This window comes from Chenopodium album, chromosome 19 (genome assembly GCF_948465745.1).
Source record: "Chenopodium album chromosome 19, dcCheAlbu1.1, whole genome shotgun sequence".
Taxonomy (NCBI): domain Eukaryota; kingdom Viridiplantae; phylum Streptophyta; class Magnoliopsida; order Caryophyllales; family Amaranthaceae; genus Chenopodium; species Chenopodium album.
The window spans coordinates 7,410,699-7,431,503 of NC_137852.1; the positions used below are offsets into that span (position 1 = coordinate 7,410,699).

Below are 20,805 nucleotides of genomic sequence, written 5' to 3' on the forward strand. Positions count from 1 at the left end.
TATACAATAATTATTAATTACAGCCCAAATCAATACAGATTAATTGGTATTTGATTTATTTCTCATCTTTTTGATATATTACCATACATATTTCATTTTTTCAGGATTTCGAATCATATCCATTGTGATTATAATTAAGCTTTCCAAAACAACACGTCATAATTGTGTGTCAAATACAACTTTTAACAAAATCTGCAATAATTAAATGCCAGCATAAGTATTAGCTGTCATATCATAATACAGGTAAATTGTATCTGTACAGATAGGTGATTATCTCATGATCTTAATTACAGCATTCAGAAGTTTCTATCCAATTCAAATAAAAAAAAAGATGCGTGCATCACTTGGTAATACCTTTTTATTTGATTTTCTAACTCAAGTACCCATCCAAAGTTCATGTGTACCCAAAATATCTCTACTAACCTTGTCTATAACAAGTTCTCATAAAATGACCATATACAAGTATATGACCAAGCTCTCATATATCTCATAAAATGACCATACGAGCATATATATGTACATGTAACTAGTTCTCCACCTAAATTAAAACCTTATAAGAATACAATAATAACAATGCACAAAAAGAAACCCACATACGTACATCATTACCACATTTGTAATTAAGAGTTCCAAATTACTATGCACTTAGCACATGCAAATACATAGTTGGCCGACCTTACCTTATACTACTCCCCACTTTTTTGTTTTTCAAAAAATATTTTTTCACCCACACCCAAAATAAATTTACCACCTTTTTAAAAATCTACAAGTATTAATTTTTTTACCCCAATAAAATCAACAGTAAAAAAATTAACATCTACCCTATTTAAAGGCCCCAGGTTTTAGGGTTAGATTTCACTTGCCACAAATTTAGGGTTTTTTTACCTTAAATATCTAGGGTTGGTGGGACAACCAACCCAACTTTTTTTTCTCACACCCTTATTTCTTCTCCCCGTAAGCACGTGCCTCTCACGCTCCAATCATGTACCTGATTTGTGGGGATGTGTGGCATCTAATGCCAAACTTCTGACAAGATGGCGCGTGTTTTGCACTTTCTAGGGTTTTTTTTCTCATTTTTTCACTCAATTGTATTTCATTAAATAAATATTATTTATTTTTAAAAATTAAAATTAAATGGATTGTGATAAGAACGCACTAGCTAAGGGTAGCACAGTAGTAGCCAGATAGAGAGAGAAACTTGAATAGTTGACACCTTTTCTTTTCTTTTCCCTTTTTCTTCTCTTTTCTCTTTCCTCTTTCTCTCTCTTAAAAACATGTATGGTATGATCCATTAAACATGACATGTCCTATCAAATTTTTTTAATAAAAAATACATCAAAACATAACAATTATTTTTTTCATTTATTACCCCTTGATTTATTAAATGGTGAGACATCATTCTTATTTTTTAATTTTTTATTAGAGAAAAATTAGTTTACGGTAAAACAAAGGGTATATACGTAGCCAGAAACCGTAGTTTATAGGTGAGACGGGCTTACAATAATTTCCGACTCGGTAATAAGTTTTCGACTATAAATAAATGGAAAAAGGAGGGTTAGATGGGGACATAGAGATGTGTGTAGTTCAATACAACAAAACCACCTTTCAAGGACAAACAACATCAACTAGACTTATATAAAATAAAAATTAAAATAAAAAAAAAAGGATAGAAGCCTCTTTCTTTCTTTAATTTCTCTCTCTTACCCCCATTTATTTTCTCTCTCTATCTCATTTTCAGTCTCTCCATTTTCTCTTTCTCTCACTACACTTTCTCTCTCTCTCACTACACTTTCTCTCTCTCTCATTCTCTCTCTCCTCTTTGGAGAATCGAAACCTCATCTCTAAATTAAAACCCAACAAAAATTAAATTAAACCCATAAAAAAGTTAGGGTTTTTAGCAATAATTTCTCCCTAAAATTCATATAAACACCTTGTAATAATCTCATCTCATCTTAATTAATTAAAGTTCTCACCTTTCAGCTAGTAGATGATGGAAGAACTCTAAACGGCGCCGTTTCAGATCCAAGTCAAGCCCGACAACCCGACCCGATTGATTTTTTGCCTCATTTCTCAGCTGACCCAGGTCAGATTTTCTCTCTCCTCTTTTGGGTTTTTGTTCATTTGATTATAAATTTTGTTAATTTTGTTTACTCACCTATTTTTTTTTTTTTTTTTTTTTTTTTTTTTTTTTTTTTTATATATTTTTTTTCATGTTTTTTTGGGATAAAAGATTACAACTTTACTAATTTTATTTTGTTTGGTAGTTTGTACTATTTTTCTCTGCTAATAAACTTTTATTTTTCCTATTGAAAATGTAAATTCAGTAAATTTATTGATGATGATGATAAAAATAATTATTATTTTGGACTAACATTTTTTTTTGTGGGAAACCCTAGATTTTATTATATTTTCTGGGTAATTGGGTTATAACCCTAAGTTTTTGTTAATCTAGTATTAAAGTTGACACCTTTCTCTGACTAATGAGGCTAAAACTTTGTTGTGTGAACTGGGTTTTTGGGGTGTTCTCAATTTTGGATAATTCAATGGTTTTTATATTTTATGTGAAAAATGGTTCCCTTTTCATTTCAATAAAACCCTAATTACCTTATTGAATCGAAATCGATAAGATTTTCAATTCATTTCACTTGTTGGTTGCTTGATTAGTCACATACATTAATTTGATAATCATCGGAGAATTTGTTGGATTTTGTGGTGGTTGGTATCAATTTTGCCTATCATTTGAGATCTAGGGTTTGTACTTTTGAATGTTGAATTCATTTGATTGGGTTCATCATACAATTTTTAGCTTCTTTTAATTGTTTTAAATCTATAATTCTTGATTGAGGTATTCAATTGAAGGCTCTATTAGTTAGCGTCGCGCTCCGCTGTCATATCATATGTGCTATTCATAGGTCAAGCCACTAATTGAGGGGGTCGGGCCACACATTTTATTTCATTTTCAAACTAATGGTTATGGCTCTTTTGTATGATTTTTCAACATTGACATCGTGTTTGCTTTTGATTTTAATTTACTTTTTAGGATAGGGCCTTTTCCTTTTCATTTTTCGAGTCATATATCTTAGCTAGCTTGATTCTTTCTATGATTTCATGTGGGGATTTTTTGATGTCCTTGATTGATATCGAATTTGATCATAGAGGATGTCTTTGATTGATAACCATTATCTTCGCGAATGTAAAAAATCATTCCTACTTACCAAAGTGTATAATTTCGTAGTTTATGAGTCATGTATCACTGGTTCAATATGATTCAAGTTCACATGTAATCAAATAATGGCCCAAGATGTTATTTTGATTTTCATATAAGAGAGGAAAGGAAGTAATAATTTTCTACCATATTTGTTGATTATATGATCTTCTTTAATTAATGTCCAATTATTTGTTAAACCCTTTGACTACATTATTGACTTAAAGACTAATAATTCACCCAATTAATATCAATGAGATTCTTTAGATATCTTGGATTACCAAACAATTGTTGTATCTTTATGATACAATCAAAAACTTGTGTATGTTTCTGGGTGCATGCAAATAACCTCTTCGACATACTTCTTTCTTCATGAGTTCATGACAATGGAGTCACAGTAATCTAATATTTAGTACTTTCCTGGCGAATTTGCAATATCTAAGGCTTTGTTCTCTTACTTGGTTATAGGGATCTCATCAGGAAACTTCTGAAGATTTGGCTTCTGTAAGTTTGGACAATTCGACATGGCTAGTGCTGTCGGAGAGTTAAATCAGCTAAGTGACTCTAGTCTTGCTACCAAATCCACAAAACCGCCTGCTCGTATGGATGTGTTACCTCTAAACAGCCCTACTGCTGAGAAAAATAACGTGGTTACAGCAAAGTGCAACCATTTTTCCATACGGTAAGATTCAGGCAGTTCAGGCCTCTAATTATCTTTTGGCCTTCAACTGTAATTTTCTTCAGTGACGACTTTATGATCTATTATACTTCTTTCGCTCTTCCAAATAAAATTCGAGTACTATTATATTGCAGAAGGTTGCATAAGTTTCGGATTAGGTTATTTATTGCTTTGCAGCTTGAAATCAGCATGTTTTCTGGTGCCTTGTCTGCATGTAACTGATGCCTACTGAAAAACCGACGAAACTAATGATAACAAGCTACATATCGTGCTCTACTCAATTGTCTGTTAGTCATTATTATTTTAAGATTGTATGTGTCTTCTACCACAAGCCAGCTCGTTTACATTTATAGTTTTCGTTGGCTGCATTTTGTTTTAAAAATTTTACTGGTCTAAAGATTCTTATATTGTTATCTGCAGTGGATATGTATCAGAAGTTCGCAAAAGGGATCCAAAACTTTGCTATCCATTTTCTCTGAAGGACTCCACCGAACCACTGTCTATGGAGTTGCCACCTATGAAAGTTCCCAGGTTTAAGTGGTGGAAGTGTGTGAGTTGTGTCCCAGAAACTCGTGTCGATAATAAAAAAGCTCGTGAGACTGAAGAAAATGCAGATGCTTCAATGTCTCTAGTAGGGCAACTCTCAAAGGTCAATGCTTCTAGCTTACGAAATGCTGAAGCTAATGCCTCTATTGATTCAAATGACAACAGAAATTATTCTCCATTCAATGTGTGTGCTGATCCAAAAGGAAAAGGCAAAGGCAAAGCTCATGTTGAAGACGAGCCTACATTCCCCTCAGGTTTCCTGAATGCTCAATTCTTCCATTCTTTGATTTTTTTTACAAGCAATTCATATATTCTTAGCCTTAAATTACACTCCCTGTACCATACCATTGTGCTATAGCGGTTAATTTATATAGTTTAATTGTAAATGAAAATGAACGGCAGACTGTGAAAGGAAAGTTTTCATAATTAACTCTTATGAAATTTAATTATTACACCTTGCTATTACAAGAAAGGGAATTTAATATAGATTGTATGTTTTTTTTCTCAGCCTGGAAAAATGGCTTTCTCAAGGATTCGAGCCAAGAGATTATGCGGAGAACTAATGGCAAATTTGAAGTTAGGCTAGCTACCAGTAGTAAAGGTAGTACACATTACATTATGTATTCTTTGAGGATTTGTATGCGGCTGTTGTATTTATTTATCTCTTTGTTGTTTGGTTGTTGGTGATAATGATGATAGTATTGTCTTTTGTAGCAGTTGAACTTGGATCTAAATGCAATGGAGATGCAGTAATCAATGATCTTCAGAAGGACAATAGAGTGAAGGGATTTGAAGCCGGGCCTTCTCAAGGATATGCGAACCACAATGGAAAGTGTGTCATTGAAAACTCTCAAGTAAAACCACAGGCTTCTTCAGAGGACAGGCGTGCAGAATTACCAACCAATGATATGGGAGTACAGGTAGCTGGTTCAGCTAACGGACCTATTAATGACAGAAGAGTTCGTGTAGTAAACTTGCCAGATTTAAACGAGTGTAGTGGCGAGCCTCTATGTGATGAAAATATCGAGCCCTTGATTACAAATAGTGGTGGAGAACCTCTAAATGATGAAAACATCGAGCCCATGGTTACTAGTAGTGGTGGAGAACCTCCAAATGATGAAAATATCGAGCCCATGATTACTGATCATGATAGTAATAATGATGTGTTGTGTGAAGATGATGACGATTATTTGGGGGCTGAGCGCCGTAAAAATCCTAAGGTACGACTTCTGGTCGATTTATTGGGTTTAAAGAAACCTCAAAGCTCTCCCACGGGGTCCACGGGGAAAAAGAAAAACCCTTCTCTGCCTAGTTCTCTGGACGAGAATGGTAAACGAAAGAAGACGGATTCTCAGGATGAGGGATCAAAATCTATAGACATCAGGGTTTCGAAAAATGGAACCAAGAAGGTGACTGAAACTACTGAAATATCTGATTCAGATGATGTATCAATGGAGATAATCTCTAAGACTTTGGGTAAAAGGCGGAGCAAGTCTAGAGTTCCTTTGCAGGAGAAGATGAACAAGAAGAGTAAAATCGACCATGATGCTTCTTCTTCATTATCTCAGCAAAAGACCATGTCCAGATCAGCAGGTAATGAAAAAGGAAAATCTTCTGAGATTCTGCCTCGAAAAAGTGATGTTTCTGACATGCTAGTTGAGAGAAGTTCAGTTACAACCAAGAGGAGAGGCAAACCCCATCAATCAAGAAAGGACGCAGGTTCTGTTATTCCCTGCGAAAACAGGAATTCCAAAGACTCTGCAGCCACCCAAAAAGATGTCGATGCAGAGAAAATCTCTGCCCAGAAGGATCAAATTTCTTCTGAAAATGTTTACCCCTTCTCCAGCAACTATCTTATGAAGAGGAACTGTCAGGCGCGCGATCTTCCTGGGGAAAATGGGTTATCTCTCTTGTCATCTCAGGCAGATTCTATGCTTGTTGATGACAGCAGTGTGAGAAAACATCAAGATAACAGAAATAATGTTGGGGAGGCTAGTGTAGATTCTAGGACTACTGCAGTTGGCCGCACTCCTCAAACAGGAACTCCATTTGATAGAAATGGTGAGAGAAGCATTGGTGCAAAGACGAATTTGAAGGGGAAGCAAGCCATGACCCCTGAAGCCGAAGAGGGCAGTTCTCTGGCACGGGATAAGCGTTTGCAGGTTTGTGTGCCTTCTTCTTTACCACTTACTTCTCTTATAAATCTTCTGCATTTTTGCTATGCTATTTATTTCTTTATCTTCTCTTATAAAGCTCAATTAATCATGTCTGGAATCTATGCTGCAGAATAACTGCGCTGTATTTTGATGTGTAATTTATCCATGACAGGAAATACAGTTAGTACATTTACTGCTTTAAATCTGTTGTTTTTTGAACCTATCATATGATTTATAATTTTTAAAATGAAATGAGCTGATGATCAGTTAACTTTCCTACAGATATGCCCTCTGTTGTATATTCTGTATATCACTTTACTATAATTGTAAGTAGAGCTGGAAATTTAGGTACATGGATTGGGTTCGGGTTTATATTTGGGTTTAGGGTCAAGCTTTATATATTTTTAAAAATTATGTAAACCATGATATACTAACTACAAAATATTATTAATACAAGTACAAATGGGAAAATCAGGTAGTACATGTTCATATTGTATTGGGTTCAGGTTACTCTCAATAACTTTGGATCGGGTTAGAGCCCTTAGAGGTTGCCAGCCCAAAGTTTTGAGTGTTCCAGATTCGTTCCTATTTGTTGGCTGATTTTCAATGAAATTTATTACTAGCATCTCTGCACTCTAATTAGTCTGTCAATGGTGTTTTTTTTTTTTTTTAAAATGTATCTTTAGGTGACTAGCTCAGATATTAATCAGAGGGCTCCGACCAATGAAGTTCGAGGGCGCGTACATGATATTGATATCAATAGTATCCCAGATGACAAACAAGGTGATGATGAAATACCCATGGATATTGTTTTGCTGTTGGCTAAGAAACAACACGAGAAAGAACAGGGAGAACTTGATGACCGTGAAGAGAAGCAACAGAATCCATCTTCTGGTAGTTCTGGAAGATGCATCAGGGATAACGGAACCAATGGTTCATATGGAGAAAGCAGGCAAATGTTCGGACAACCCCATTTTCTCAGCATGCAAACGCCTCTAGCTACTGATGCTAGAAACAGTATGGTTAATGGAAATGCTGGTCATATTCCAGACTTAAACAGGAATTCTCAGAGTGTTCCAAGCAGTCTTCCTAGAGAAAACCCAGTTTCTGCTAGGTTTCTGTCTCTTTCTCAGGGCCAAGAGCACGGCCCCCCTTACCCTACCGTTGATCTGACTCTAAACAATTGGAATGGGAGTATTAATGTGGGAACAACACAAAGGTACCCTTCGAGTTTTCTCCAAGCAGTGGAGTCATATAGACTTGGACTGAGTGCACCGAGACAGAATACTACTGATGCCTCCAGTGTATGGCCTTCTGTGGTGGCAAGAAGCACGCCTTTAGGAATTCCAAACCCGCAGATGATCCCCCAAGGCTCTAATGCTCTTAATAAAGGGAAACTCCATCATCAGACATCTGGCAGCATCTTGAATTTCAATGCCTCTGCTGCTGCTAGCCGCGGAAAACAGCAGAGCCTTAATTTCTCGAATGGTTATACTGTTGGAGAGAGTTCTGGTGGGTCAACTGATAAGTATACCAGTGATGCTGTTTCTGCAATGCATTTACTGACCCTAATGCAAAATGCAGCAAAAATGCATACAACGAAAATGCAAAATCCAACCTTGTCCTTGGGCCCTCAAAACATGGCTCGGCCTGCAAGCTCAAGGCAGCCCTTCATGGAGAATGGTAGAACTCCGGGTGTGCAAGACAACTCTCGTCATCCCTGTTATCCTGCTGCCATTCCCACAGCCCGTCCTTTTTCACCATCATTTCAGAGTGATGGCTCCAGCATTGGCAGGAATAATAATGCAGGGTTTGCAGGGCACATTCCATTGACATTGCGAGGGCAGCGGAACATGGAGAGCTCCCATTTTGCCCTTCAAAGTGGAGACCACCGGCCTCAGAGACAACAAATGGGCTCTCCCCTGCAGAATGGGAGGGATATCTCTGTCATTACGCGCCCTTCCTATGTCAACCATTTGCAGGGTATGGCGGATGCTGCACCTAATTTTCTGAGAAGAGGTAATGTCAGGCGTGAAGAGAATGTCAGGCGTGAAGAGAGGGCTGTTGCTCCCGCCCCTGAGAGATTAGTTTGCAGATTGAACCAGAACCCAAGCGAGCTAAGTGCAGAGGCGATGAATGATTATATGATCGGGCCAAGGGAGCTGAGGCCAAGGGGAACGCATCGTGAAAGACCAGCCAAGCCTAGAGGAGACGGCAAGAGGCAAGTCAATCGGCAGAACAGGCCTAACCCTTCTGGCAAAGAGCGCGAAAGGCAGAGGAAACTTTGACTATCGGCGCAATTTGGAGGACAGTGGATGGAGCTTAAGGCCTTCTGATTATAAATAAATTAGTCAAGCAGTTCCATCAAGGAAAATAATTAGCATAAAGTTGTTTTTGTTGGATAAATTAGGGTGAGGCTATATGTAGGACAGCAACCCTTTTGGAGAAAAAGAGTGGGTTGGATTTAAATTTAAATGACTGTTTTAATTATAATGTTTTGTTGAAACTTTTGAATAAAACCTGAGAATGTAGCAACTTTATGTAACAGAAGTATAGAAACTTTACTTTTGTAACAATGGTCATGTAATTTACATATATAGGTTTTATTCATGTATCAAAGGTCTGTAAACCTTAAATTGGAACCTTCAATTGGCTGTTTTCAAATGGTAATTGAAATGGTCCTGTCAATTTACTGGCCATGTTTGGAATTTTGGAATGTGTTGTGGATTTTTTTTTTTTTTTTTCATTAGCAAGGATTGCTTCTACAAATAATTAGCGGTTAGAAAATTTATAGTGATGGAAATATATTTTTTGTATGTCCTTCGTTCGGTAATGTTTTTGAGAATTTCAACACTTACTATTTGGGGCCTGTTTTAATTGACTGAGCTGAACTGAACTGAACTTACTGGAGCTGAGTTGAACTGAACATAATATTTTATGGGAGAAGGAAATTAAGAACTAAATTGAACTTAACTTATTGGAGCTGAACTAAACTGAACTGAAAATTAGCTGAAGAGAACAGACCTTGCACGAGTAATTTGACATTTATTATTTGCACGAGAGTTTACTCAAAAGGACAAAGTATAAAGGTAGGGTAACAAAGAAAAAGGTGATTGCGGATTACTAATTGTCCAATAATTAAGGGCGAAACTAGAAAATTAATTTTAGGGGACCAAGTTTTTTATTAGACTTTTTTGGGAGACTAAGGTAAAAAATTACCCTATGTCCAATTGTCCAAATAACAACATTTTTAACTTGATATACTACGTATATAATTAACAATAATGCAAGTGAGTTATATTAAGTCATCTACTAAAGTATTGCAATTTTGTTAAATGGAGAGTTGGATAAGAACAAATTGGGTTGTATTCCTTGCCAAAATGGAATTGAGCAAAAGGAAAAAGAACATTTAGGAATAGTCTGAATAGAGGTGAATACATTGCTTTCGAATACATGTTTACATCACAATATCACATACATATAAAACTACTGTAAATTAAAAGGCGAACTCTTAAAATTAAGATAAAAAAATGTCATAAAAAGAGATTAATTAAGTACTCTGCAGTTAAATAATTATTACTCCAAAAGATGTCCATGTCAATACAAATATACAATCGATCTGCACTACAAAGGACAAAGGAAAAAAGGGCTTTGTACTCCATTAGTACGATTAAATTAGCAAAAAAAAAAAAAAAAAAAAAAAAAGCAAATTTTAAAAACACAGTAAATAATATTTTTACTTTCAAATGATTCACAATTCTGTTCATGTGCACATCACCAAAATAGAAGTAAGCATCTTCTCTCTCCTTGTTTTTTGAGAACCCCAACACTTTATCGTTATATTCGCTTTGAACCATATAAATATCTTGTACAACTACTAAAACAAATTAAAAGTGAAAGGTTGCCCTAAACTTCCAAGTTCTATTTGTTCCTTTTTTCCGCTTATTTTATGTTACTTTAAAATTTATACTCCCTAAGATAATGTAACAAAGAACAATGATGTAAACGAGATAATACTTTTCATGACAGTTGTCCGTGCAAGATCTCTAGCTCTCTACATGACATATATCATGAAACAACTCTTTAAGCACCCCCCCCCTAAGATAATGTTTGTACAATTGTACTCCCCTTAGCTTTTTAATTCTTCTATCCCTTTCTTGCCAGCTATCTATCCCAATGTATTATTTCAGGAATGAGGACCATTCATAGAATTCAAGACAAGTAAAAAAAAAAATTAATTGGGAAAGAGTTAGGAAGTACGAAGTATAAATGTACGTTTAGCTAGATGTAATTAACTATGTTTAAAGACAAACCAATCCGATAGTAATGATAATAGTTAGACAATTAATGTATAGTATTGTCAATATTATTGTTAGTTCCTGTAATAAAAATATATTTCGTAACTTAACTAATGTCGAAATATAAGGGTAATTAAATGAGGACCATTTTACAGAATTAAAAATGGTGAAAACCTAAAATACTCTAGGTTATAAATGAAATTTGGCTAAATTAAAATTGACTAGCAGTTTGGTCTAAACCTGACTCAGCTAGTATGAAAACATTTTAAGCCTTCAATATACTCGTAAGTCGTAATTATATTAAAGGATTTTTTTTTTAATTAATTTATTTTTCTCATAATAGTTTAATATTCAACTTTTAATTTAAAGAGTTTGTCTTATAGTTAGATTGTACACATATAGGCTTAATATCCTAACTCGATTAGGGTTCATCCTTGATTGTACAATACAACGGCCAGACCTAGCATATATTGTTAGTTAGTTAGTCCTGTAATTTAGTACGAGGATTAGGCTTAACCAAATCCGACTTGATATCTAAACAATCTATGCACGCACACGTTATAAGTGTTACCATAATACAGTTAAATGTTCAACATTACGAAAATAAGGAGTTGTCCCTATCTATAAATTCAATACCTTAAATTAAATAGTCTAAGCTAGGACCATCATATTTCCCTTTCATAATCTATGATAGAAAAAAACAGGACTGGTATAACATGATATTTGTAGTCACACAAAATGACATTATTTATAAATCGAGACATTTATATTCTACCCACTTTACAATACTTGGTGGCTTGAATCGCTTTATACATATGGATGAATACATAATTAGACTTTGCGATGTTAAACCCTAGTTTTAGAATAATGTACCTAAAATTTTAGTGTAGTCAAACAGTTTAAATGTTCACATGGTATACAGTAATAAGATGATGGAGAAATAAAAATTGTATGAAGTACATTGCTGGTTCCCAAAAAAATGAGAACAATGTAAACCAAAAATACAATTTTAATACATGAAATTTATACCCATAAATCTTATTTCCACTCATTTATCATGGATTGCTTTAGTATTGGACATGAAATTTACAGCGACGAGAAAGAGAGAGTTCGACATTTCAATACTTGAAAATTTAGGATATTTTCTCAAGATATGAGATTAAGTCACGTCTACAGAGAAGTTCTTTATTTGTAACTCTCTAAAACAAGAAAATTAAAAAATTTACACAAATCCGGAAAATAGAAGAATAATGTAACAAATCATGCATTGTTTAAATAAAGTGTAACATTGACAATATCATACAGTATAATCTTATGAAGTAATAAATTAAAACTAAGAATTTACACATTTCATAAAACAGATCATGATAAAACTCCTAAATCTAGGTTTGAACTTAGAATTTCACCATGTGAAAACCTACAAACCCTAGCATTAGAATACAAAAAACCAGGCTTACAAAAATAACCTTTAGATGGACTACAATGTCTATCTTCTGAACAAATGCACAACCCTTCCAAAGCACATCCATCCCCATTTTCTCTATTTTCTCCATACAATATTTCATCTGACCATTCACTCGAAAACATACCTTGAGGATCAAATTGCTTCTTTACCTCAATAAACTTATTCCAATTTGGGAATTTTTTCGGCACACCTAAGAATGCCAACTTTCTATTTTTAGCCCAATGTGGCTTAGCTCCATACTTGAAGAACGCGATTTGTTCAATCTCTTCAAGCATGTCTTGATTTAGTCTAGGGACTTTAGGATCATCACCGCGATAATAATTGAAATCAACAACGATGGAGTCCTCATGTTGCCCTAGGTATGCATCCGAGGCCTTAATGTAACGAACTAAGAAGCCGTTGTAGATGTCCATGCCACAAAGTTTTTGTGGAGTGATTAGGTCTCTTAGTTTCTTGACATCCCTAACGAAGTCTCCAAACTTTGAAGCAGGGAAAATCGCGGTGGTTTCATAGAAGGAGAGACCTTTGATTGTAGGGTCCCAACCACAAGTAAGGTCTAGTCTTAGAGGAGAAGAGTATAAACACGAACCGGATGCTTGTATGTTAGCTTGAGTTCCTATGACTGGATAATTTGTGAAGAATAATTTGTTGTTCTTTAATCCATTTGCTATGGTTTTCTTGTATGCCATGAATGTTGTTGCCATTGTGCACTTGCCTTTCTCATCTTTGCTATTTTCAAATGCTTTCTCTACATAAATCACGAAATTCAAAAAAAATAAAAAATAAAAACACATATATTAGCGTATGTATAAGGAAAATTTGTCTAAAAGGGACATATATGTTCACTATTCCAGACAAATTTTCCTATGTAAAATAATGTATGTACATCTTTCAAAAATAAAAAATAAAAATAATAATGTATGTACAAGTGAGACATCATGAACTGATAAAATTACATGCATGAAATTTTATTGCCCTACTCTCCTATTTATCAATTACAACGAGTACTACTTGTTACTCCAAATGTCAAATGGCTCCACAAAGTTAACATCTGAAAAAAATGAAGACTTAGCATTTAAGGACGTCAGTCCAAAACGTACGATATGTTCTTCCTACACTTTTATAACATAAATCTATATATCCATCTAATAAAATGCTTGAAGCGTACACCAAGAAATTACATGATATGGAGCATTTTTCCTACATATAGTAGTGATGAGAGTACACAAGCCAAAAGAAGTTATTTCTGTCCTTAGGTAGGTTTAAAACTGAATTATTAAAGAATAAATTTGTTTTACTAGCTAATTAAATACTCCATAACTAATATAAAATGTTTTTCCACTTGTTTAATTTTTAAATATGGTTGTTTGATTGGCATAAAAACACATATGGAGTTTTAAGTTAAAGATCGAATAGTATGGAAGCTCTAATATGTACCTTCTTGTCAAAAAAAAAAAAAAATATGTACCTAAAACTTACCATATTAAGTCTATTTTTAAATAGTATACTAGGCAATTTTTAACACTACTTCATGAAAATTCTTATAACTCAATTTTCAGTACTGAGGTACGATCCTATAGAACAGAATTTGTTAGAGACCTGTTCACATTTGAACTGAATTGATTGGAGCTGAATTGAATAGAACTGAACTGATTGAAGCTGAACTGAACTGAGCTGAGCTGAAATGAATATTTTATGAGAGAGAGAAATTAGGAGCTGAACTGAACTGAATTGAACTGAACTGAACTGATTGGAGCTGAACTGAACTGAACTGAAATTAAGTAAATGTGAACAGGCTTCTAAGGTCGTACTTAATACTGCATGAAAATTCTAATTTTGTTAAAATTGCACTTATAATCAACTGAACGACCACTTAATTATAATTATTACGAAGGAGTTAGAACTTTACCCAATGATCGAGTAGCCATGGAGACTAAAACAGATTGCGATTGAAACCCAAGAAAATCATTGATTCCATCTCCAGAAGTATTAAAATCAACTCTATTATCATATCTATAAACAGCCGTATACTTTGAAGGATACCACGTTATGTCTCCAAATTCATGTTTCTTGGCATGGTTTACGTACATTTGCTCGATGTCATCATCTTTTGTAAAATCATAGGTTATACTTCTCTTGAAAGCTGGTTCCAATGATAACTTCACCTATATTAATCATCAATCAAACAAACTTTGTTTAAATTTATGCTACTCCTACTTCATTATTATTATTATATATAGAGTTAGTACTCCATTATGATTATTATTATGGTAAAGGTTGAAACTTTAAAGTACTTCTAACATCATGCATGAGCTGGCCGCATTCTCTTCTTTCGTTGTTGGTGGGTCTATGTTACCATTTTTTTTTTTATTTATTAAAAAAGTGAGACATGGTATCAATGTAAACAGGATTTGATTTTTCTTTCAAAAAAAAAAAAAAAAGGATTTGATTTTTGTTCTTAGGTATCAACCCGTATGACCTTATCATAACGATTAGTAAACTATCATGAACTTAATATAATAATTGTTTTGATGACCTATATATCGATCACAAAATGACATATTCGATAATTGTCTTTTTGAATGGCTTTTATATTTTATGGTATTTATTCATTATTTATTTATTTGGATGTTTCATGAATTGGCCCTAAACATAAACATATGCAATAATTGTTTGTTGACAAACATAGTATACCTAAAATGTGATTAATATAATAAAAAGGTGGTTGAATTTAATTATTTAAAAAATAATTAAGTAAACAAGTGAAAGAAGTTGACATACCTTTGAGATAACCCCAAGAACACCCAAAGAAACCTTAGCTGCCTTAAAAAGAGGGTCATTACCTTCCAACCTTAGAACTTTAGCAAACCCTTCGGACTCCTTCCCAGGAACCACAAGGCTAATACCCACAACATGGTCATGGACCGCTCCGCCCTTACCCCACCACGAGCTCCCGTGGGCTCCGGTACTTATTAGGCCACCCACGGTCACCCCTTCCCAGTAGGGTGCCGCGACTAAACTCAACGCGGCACCCTCCACTTTGTTGATCAAGTCTCTTAGACTTACTCCTGCATCGACTGTTACGACCATGTTTTTCGTATCAATTTCGATATGGGAGTTATATCGTTCTGTGCTGATTAGCATAGTCTTGTTTGTTTTGCTACTAGGACATGCTAATTTTGGTATGGTGTGTGAAAATTTAGTCACCACTTTTACCTGTTACAAATCATTTCACAATTTTATAAAAAAAATAGTATATATACGGAGTATAATATATACTTCATAGTTCAAAATAAATATACTTCGTAGTGCAAAATACTATGAAGTAAAATTAAATTGTAAATTGTAACCTATGTCAAATATGTTGTATGTCCAAAAAAAAAAAAAAAAAAAAAAAAAGGTTGTTGTATGTCAAAGGAACCATAAATTGTCTTGGAGTCAAAAGTCAAAATGTCGTAAATAGTAGTAAATCACAAAATCATTAATTTTCTTTTTGATTAGACAAAATCATGTCCACATATGACAAAAAGAACACTAGTAAATCAATGAAATTTATTTAAATAATTTCAAATCGGTAAAAATAAGGTGCACGCCAACAAATCATATTATACGGTAAATACAAAGTTTCATTGTTTCAAGTCTAGATAACCTAAGATTAATATACAATTAATACGAAAGCAAATGGTTTAGATGTTAAATTACCTTGAGTTTATTACGATTAGCATTCGCGACGGCTAGTCGTAGCTCTTCTTCAGTAGTTGGATAGCTTATGCTTGGAGAGGTGCACTCTCTTCTATCACCCCAAACACCATAACCATTTTTGAGTGTGCACACTTTACCATTACATTGGACTGGGTTTGGTGGAGGTTTGGCATTAAGATTTTGGGGTAAAAATAATAAAATAAAGATTAAGGAGAAAATTGTTGTGATTAGGGTAGGAAAGTTTAACATAATTATTCTTCTTTCCATGTTCATTTAGCTGGTTTGATCTTGAAAATGTCGAAGAGTAATGGATGATATTTGTAATTTATAATTTGAATTATTGTTTGTTATGGTGGGTCCAAGTGCAATGTCTTCACATGTCATTTGCTTAAATTAGAAAGTAAGGATATTGTAAATTTGAAAAAAAATAAATAATATTTTTCCCTTAAAATATGGAATTCTAATTTGATTGCTTTGTCTTTTGGCACAATGGATATGTTGCCATAGGAGAAAGGCTAGATAAATACAATGCTCCACCACTTTTCTATTTTAGACTTTTTTTTTTTTTCAAATGAAGTCTTACATGTATTTGACCTACACTAACCGGCCTTTTTTTTTTTTTTTTTTTTTTTTTGGTAGTTAAGGATAAGGGTTTTACTAGGCTGAAACTTGTCACAAACTAACTCACGAGTTAATTTGGTCCGGGTTAGTGGGTTTTGACTGTTTAATTAATAGTGAAGAGGCAGAAGAAAGAATAATGGAGGAATCCCCACCTTAAAGTGACAATCTCATAATTTTGAGATGCAAATCTTTCCACTAGACTAAGGTATTTACACTTATCGATTGTGCATGTGGAATATAATAATAGCTATCAATTTTTTATTCTTCCCTCTCCTTCTCAACCTTTTTATCCAAAACATGCTCCATTTAGCACCAACCCTTCTCTACCACTTCCTCCTTTTTTTTTTTTTGTTTTTTAGTTGGCACAATTTGACTTTTGCATTATTCACAAACTACACTTTGACTAACTTCTGTGATTTATAGCAACGATAAAATAGTCATGTAGGATCTTGTTTGACTCGTCTCAATGTATATATATTTCATTAAAATCCACTCTTTTTTTTTATAATATCAATAATTAGAAATTTTAATCGTTAAATAGTGCGTTAATAAGCGTGATTATACAAACTAAAAGTGTCAACTTAAAAAAAAAACGGAGATAGTATACTACTTACTATATATTAATAAATTATATACTCAGGTATGCTTTAACACGATACACATACGGTGTTTCTTCTAGTTATCTAGTAGGTAAGTAGGTTAGTAAATTGCCTTCAGACCAACACACGGCCTCCTAAAGGTGGATAAGGAATGAAAATTCTATTATTTTTTTTTTCTTTGTTTTAAAAGAGTATGTTCAACTGATAATATGTAGCAAAATAAAAATAGATGGATCTAGGATAATTATTGTTAAAGACCACCTAAGAAGTAAGAAGTCCCACGCCGTACGTTATTGGATATCTTCACCCCAAGCTATATTGTAGTCGGCTAGTCAGTAGTCACCACCAAATTCTACCGTACTGTACCCTAATTGAGCTAGTTACAACTTAATTACCAACGATAAACTACCATTATTTGCTACTTGGCTAGCTAGTGTAAATATTTGTGTCCTATTTGATACTATACTTTTCCACTAAATAAATAAACATTCCTTTCCACCTCGATTTCAATGTTTGTAGTCGCTCAATAATAAGTTTTAAATTTAATTTATCTCGATTCTAATTTTTTTTTTTTTTGACATAGGCATCATTATAGGGTTAATGTCTGTCGGTGGTAGTGGAAGCCGGAGGGAGGTTGGGTTTAGTGGAGGAAAGCGAATAGCGGATGGTGTGAGAGACACGAAGGATAATTGGAAGGTAAATTTAATTTTTTTTTTTTAAAAAAAAATAATAACTTGGAAGTTAGTCACAATGTGCTAGGTACACTTGATGACCTGACTCATTGGATTATTCAAATTTAATAATTCATGTCTAAAAATCAATTTTCACATAGTCATTTCGTTTTTTAGATATGAGAATTGCGACTTACTAAAGAAAAAGTAAATGAGCAACAAATTTGAATGGATTCTCAAATCTCAATTCCCCCATTTTATTTATTTCATTATAACCAAATAAAAAGTTAAATATGTAATTCTTAGTAAATCTCACTGCCCCTCTATTTGGTTTCAACTAAACCAACAATTTTGTGTACACCACAATACCAGAGCAAACTCAGCATGCTCAACTGGCAAGCCCAAAACATGACCCATTCCATTAGGTGGTACATGTTTTGTTGGGCTTTTGGTGGCCAATGGGCCCACTTATCATTATTGTAATTTTTAGTTTGATGTAGTATTAATGAATTATATAAGTAATTAATTAGATAACTTTAACTCAAAATAAATTAATCTTAATTTTTAAAAAAACCCATATTTGGGCTGGGCCCATCATTAAAGGGGGTTTAGATCCATACCGTACATTAATTGGGCCTACTGCCATAAGTCGTACGAGCTAAAAAAAAGTAGATGCCCAATTATTCTTCCGTATTTATAAACATCATTCATAAATGGCTGAAATGACATCCATGTCGGTCATTTACTCTTCATTGCAAACTACTTCATTCATTTATATAAACTTCTTCTCATTTACTCTATCCATTTATCAAAGTTTTATCTCTGATTTTGGTATAGTAAATTATACTTCGTACAATATTATACGGAGTAACTATAAAAATAGTACCTATAAGATTTTGTATGATCAGTAACAATGCGTGTTTTTCAAATACAAATGTTAAAGATTATACTGCATTAACAAGATGTTAGATACCGAGTATTACTCCCTTCGTTACTAAATAAGTAAATCGGTTATATCTTGTATGGACACTTTGTTTTGAAAGAGTTGTTGAATAGTAGTATTATATTGTGAATGAGGGGGCACTTGGATGACTTACTTATATTATTCTTTATTTTGTAGAGTATTGTGGTTAAGGCTAATACATAGATTCGCTTCTCATTGTCATTGATCATCAATAGACTACTTATAAGTTATAAGTAGCAACATATCATTCTAATAGATGTATTTTGTAATATATAGACTTCCAAGTACCTTAAACTTCTTAGTAATATGACATCACTTGAGAATATCACTAACATTGTAATATTTACTCCTTTAATTTCCTAAATACTATCATAGTACGAGTAGTATATTTTTCTATATTCCTAATAGTACCTCCTATAGTTGCGGTATTGCTTGTAATTTTAAATATCCCAAGCTATTGACTATTAGAGTTGGAATTTAGTACAAAGTACTTCATAAGTAGTATATTAGTTTAGCAAATCGATCATTGACAAATGGAATCATTAAAAAAACAAATTAAGTGGCAATAGGGTTGAAGTCATTGGAATGAGAATAGACTAGTTTAGTACTCCATTCGTTTCAGAATAATTGACACAGATGACTTTTTTTCAATATTCATATACTGGCCTTGCCCATTGTTATTGACCATCAATATGCTTGGACTTCCAAAATCTTAAACTTCTTGATAATTTAAAATGACATACTAATATCAATACTTGAGATTATTCTATTGTAGAATATCACTAAGGTTTAGTATTTTCAATTCCTAAATACCCTCCTACTCACCTGTACAATTCATCTTGTTTCACATATGAATTATAAACTTATTACGGAGTATAACTTATTTAGCTGTAAAACCTCTGCTCTAAATTTATCTTATCTGAACTCATTAAACTTATTCTTTGCAATATACGGAGTAAGTGGAAATAAGGTACGTACTCCATACTCGTAAATAGATTATCGCCTTAGCTAGACAACCTCCCTATCCCCGCATGAAACAAAGAGTGCAAGTATTTTGTAAGAGTTAGAGGTGATTTCTAAGAAATTTACCGAAAAAGAAGTGAGCATTAAATTCAATTTCCGAGTTAGCAAATAGGAACAAAAGATATGAAGATTGGGAGACAAATGTAGTCCAGAGCTTACTCTAAGCTTTGAAAAAAGTTGTGTACTGAAGGAATCTTGTGTGAGCTTTCATAAATTTGTAGGGCTTTGAAATGTTATTGTCATATTTTTGGCTTTATGTCACCCTAATTCTGACATATGCTCACTACTACAGTACTGCCAGTAGACCAGACTCAGTACATAATCTTTCCTGTGATTAACCCTAACTTAGTCCCACCACATGTGATTTCAATTCTAACATTCATTGTAATTTGTAAATGTTATGTTGATGTAATGGTTGTTGATGAAGAGACTTCACCCTAGTGAACTAGTGATGAATGATGATGACTTTGTTGTCATGGGATTTTTTTTTTTTTTTTTAGTCTCGAGTGATTGCTCGAGTTATTTCATGAATACTCCCTCTGTATTTTAATGCTTGCTAATTGGGAATGAAACGTGCTTAAATAAAAAAAACGTTTTGACTTTTTACACTATTCATTAAATTCACTTTGACTAATATTTGTGATTTATATCTAAGAATAATTATATTCTTGTGGGTATATTGGATTCATCTCAATGAATATTTTATTAATATTCAATTGTTACAATAATTAATAATAATTAAAGAATTTTCAATTTAAATTTTACATTGGCATACGCGTACCAGGGAAACATTTCATTTATTTAAACACGGAGGAAATATCTTTTTGTATTATTGAGCATAATCTAATATGCAAATAACCAAATTGCAAACCTGTA

At 33.5% G+C, this 20,805-nt stretch overlaps 2 protein-coding genes across 3 annotated transcripts; one reads left to right on the forward strand and one right to left on the reverse strand.

Moving 5' to 3' along the window:
- The first annotated feature begins 1,735 nt into the window (after positions 1 to 1,735).
- Positions 1,736 to 9,304, forward strand: LOC145595714 (uncharacterized). 2 transcript variants are annotated; one of them, XM_081652131.1, is made up of 6 exons: positions 1,736 to 2,083; positions 3,674 to 3,887; positions 4,305 to 4,684; positions 4,939 to 5,031; positions 5,145 to 6,592; positions 7,273 to 9,304. In XM_081652131.1, the coding sequence occupies exons 2-6, from the start codon at positions 3,730 to 3,732 to the stop codon at positions 8,872 to 8,874; spliced, it is 3,681 nt and encodes a 1,226-aa protein (XP_081508257.1). In that variant the 5' UTR covers positions 1,736 to 2,083; positions 3,674 to 3,729; the 3' UTR covers positions 8,875 to 9,304. The 2 variants fall into 2 exon arrangements, with proteins under 2 accessions (XP_081508257.1, XP_081508258.1); XM_081652132.1 differs by having other exon boundaries at positions 5,148 to 6,592.
- A 2,838-nt stretch (positions 9,305 to 12,142) lies between these two features.
- Positions 12,143 to 16,332, reverse strand: LOC145595460 (L-gulonolactone oxidase 3-like). Its single transcript, XM_081651872.1, has 4 exons — positions 16,052 to 16,332; positions 15,131 to 15,565; positions 14,259 to 14,514; positions 12,143 to 13,097 (listed from the first exon to the last, which is right to left on the reverse strand). The coding sequence occupies exons 1-4, from the start codon at positions 16,322 to 16,324 to the stop codon at positions 12,247 to 12,249; spliced, it is 1,815 nt and encodes a 604-aa protein (XP_081507998.1). The 5' UTR covers positions 16,325 to 16,332; the 3' UTR covers positions 12,143 to 12,246.
- Positions 16,333 to 20,805: the final 4,473 nt, after the last annotated feature.

Excerpts from the sequence above, each read along its gene's own strand:
- LOC145595714 (XM_081652131.1), top strand. The coding sequence starts at position 3,730 with ATGGCTAGTGCTGTCGGAGAGTTAAATCAGCTAAGTGACTCTAGTCTT. Across the intron at positions 5,032-5,144 it reads GCTAGCTACCAGTAGTAAAG|CAGTTGAACTTGGATCTAAA; the intron begins GTAGTACACATT and ends TGTCTTTTGTAG. Across the intron at positions 6,593-7,272 it reads CACGGGATAAGCGTTTGCAG|GTGACTAGCTCAGATATTAA; the intron begins GTTTGTGTGCCT and ends ATGTATCTTTAG.
- LOC145595460 (XM_081651872.1), bottom strand. The coding sequence starts at position 16,324 with ATGAACATGGAAAGAAGAATAATTATGTTAAACTTTCCTACCCTAATC. Across the intron at positions 14,515-15,130 it reads TTCTTGGGGTTATCTCAAAG|GTGAAGTTATCATTGGAACC; the intron begins GTATGTCAACTT and ends TGATTAATATAG. Across the intron at positions 13,098-14,258 it reads CATGGCTACTCGATCATTGG|AGAAAGCATTTGAAAATAGC; the intron begins GTAAAGTTCTAA and ends TGATTTATGTAG.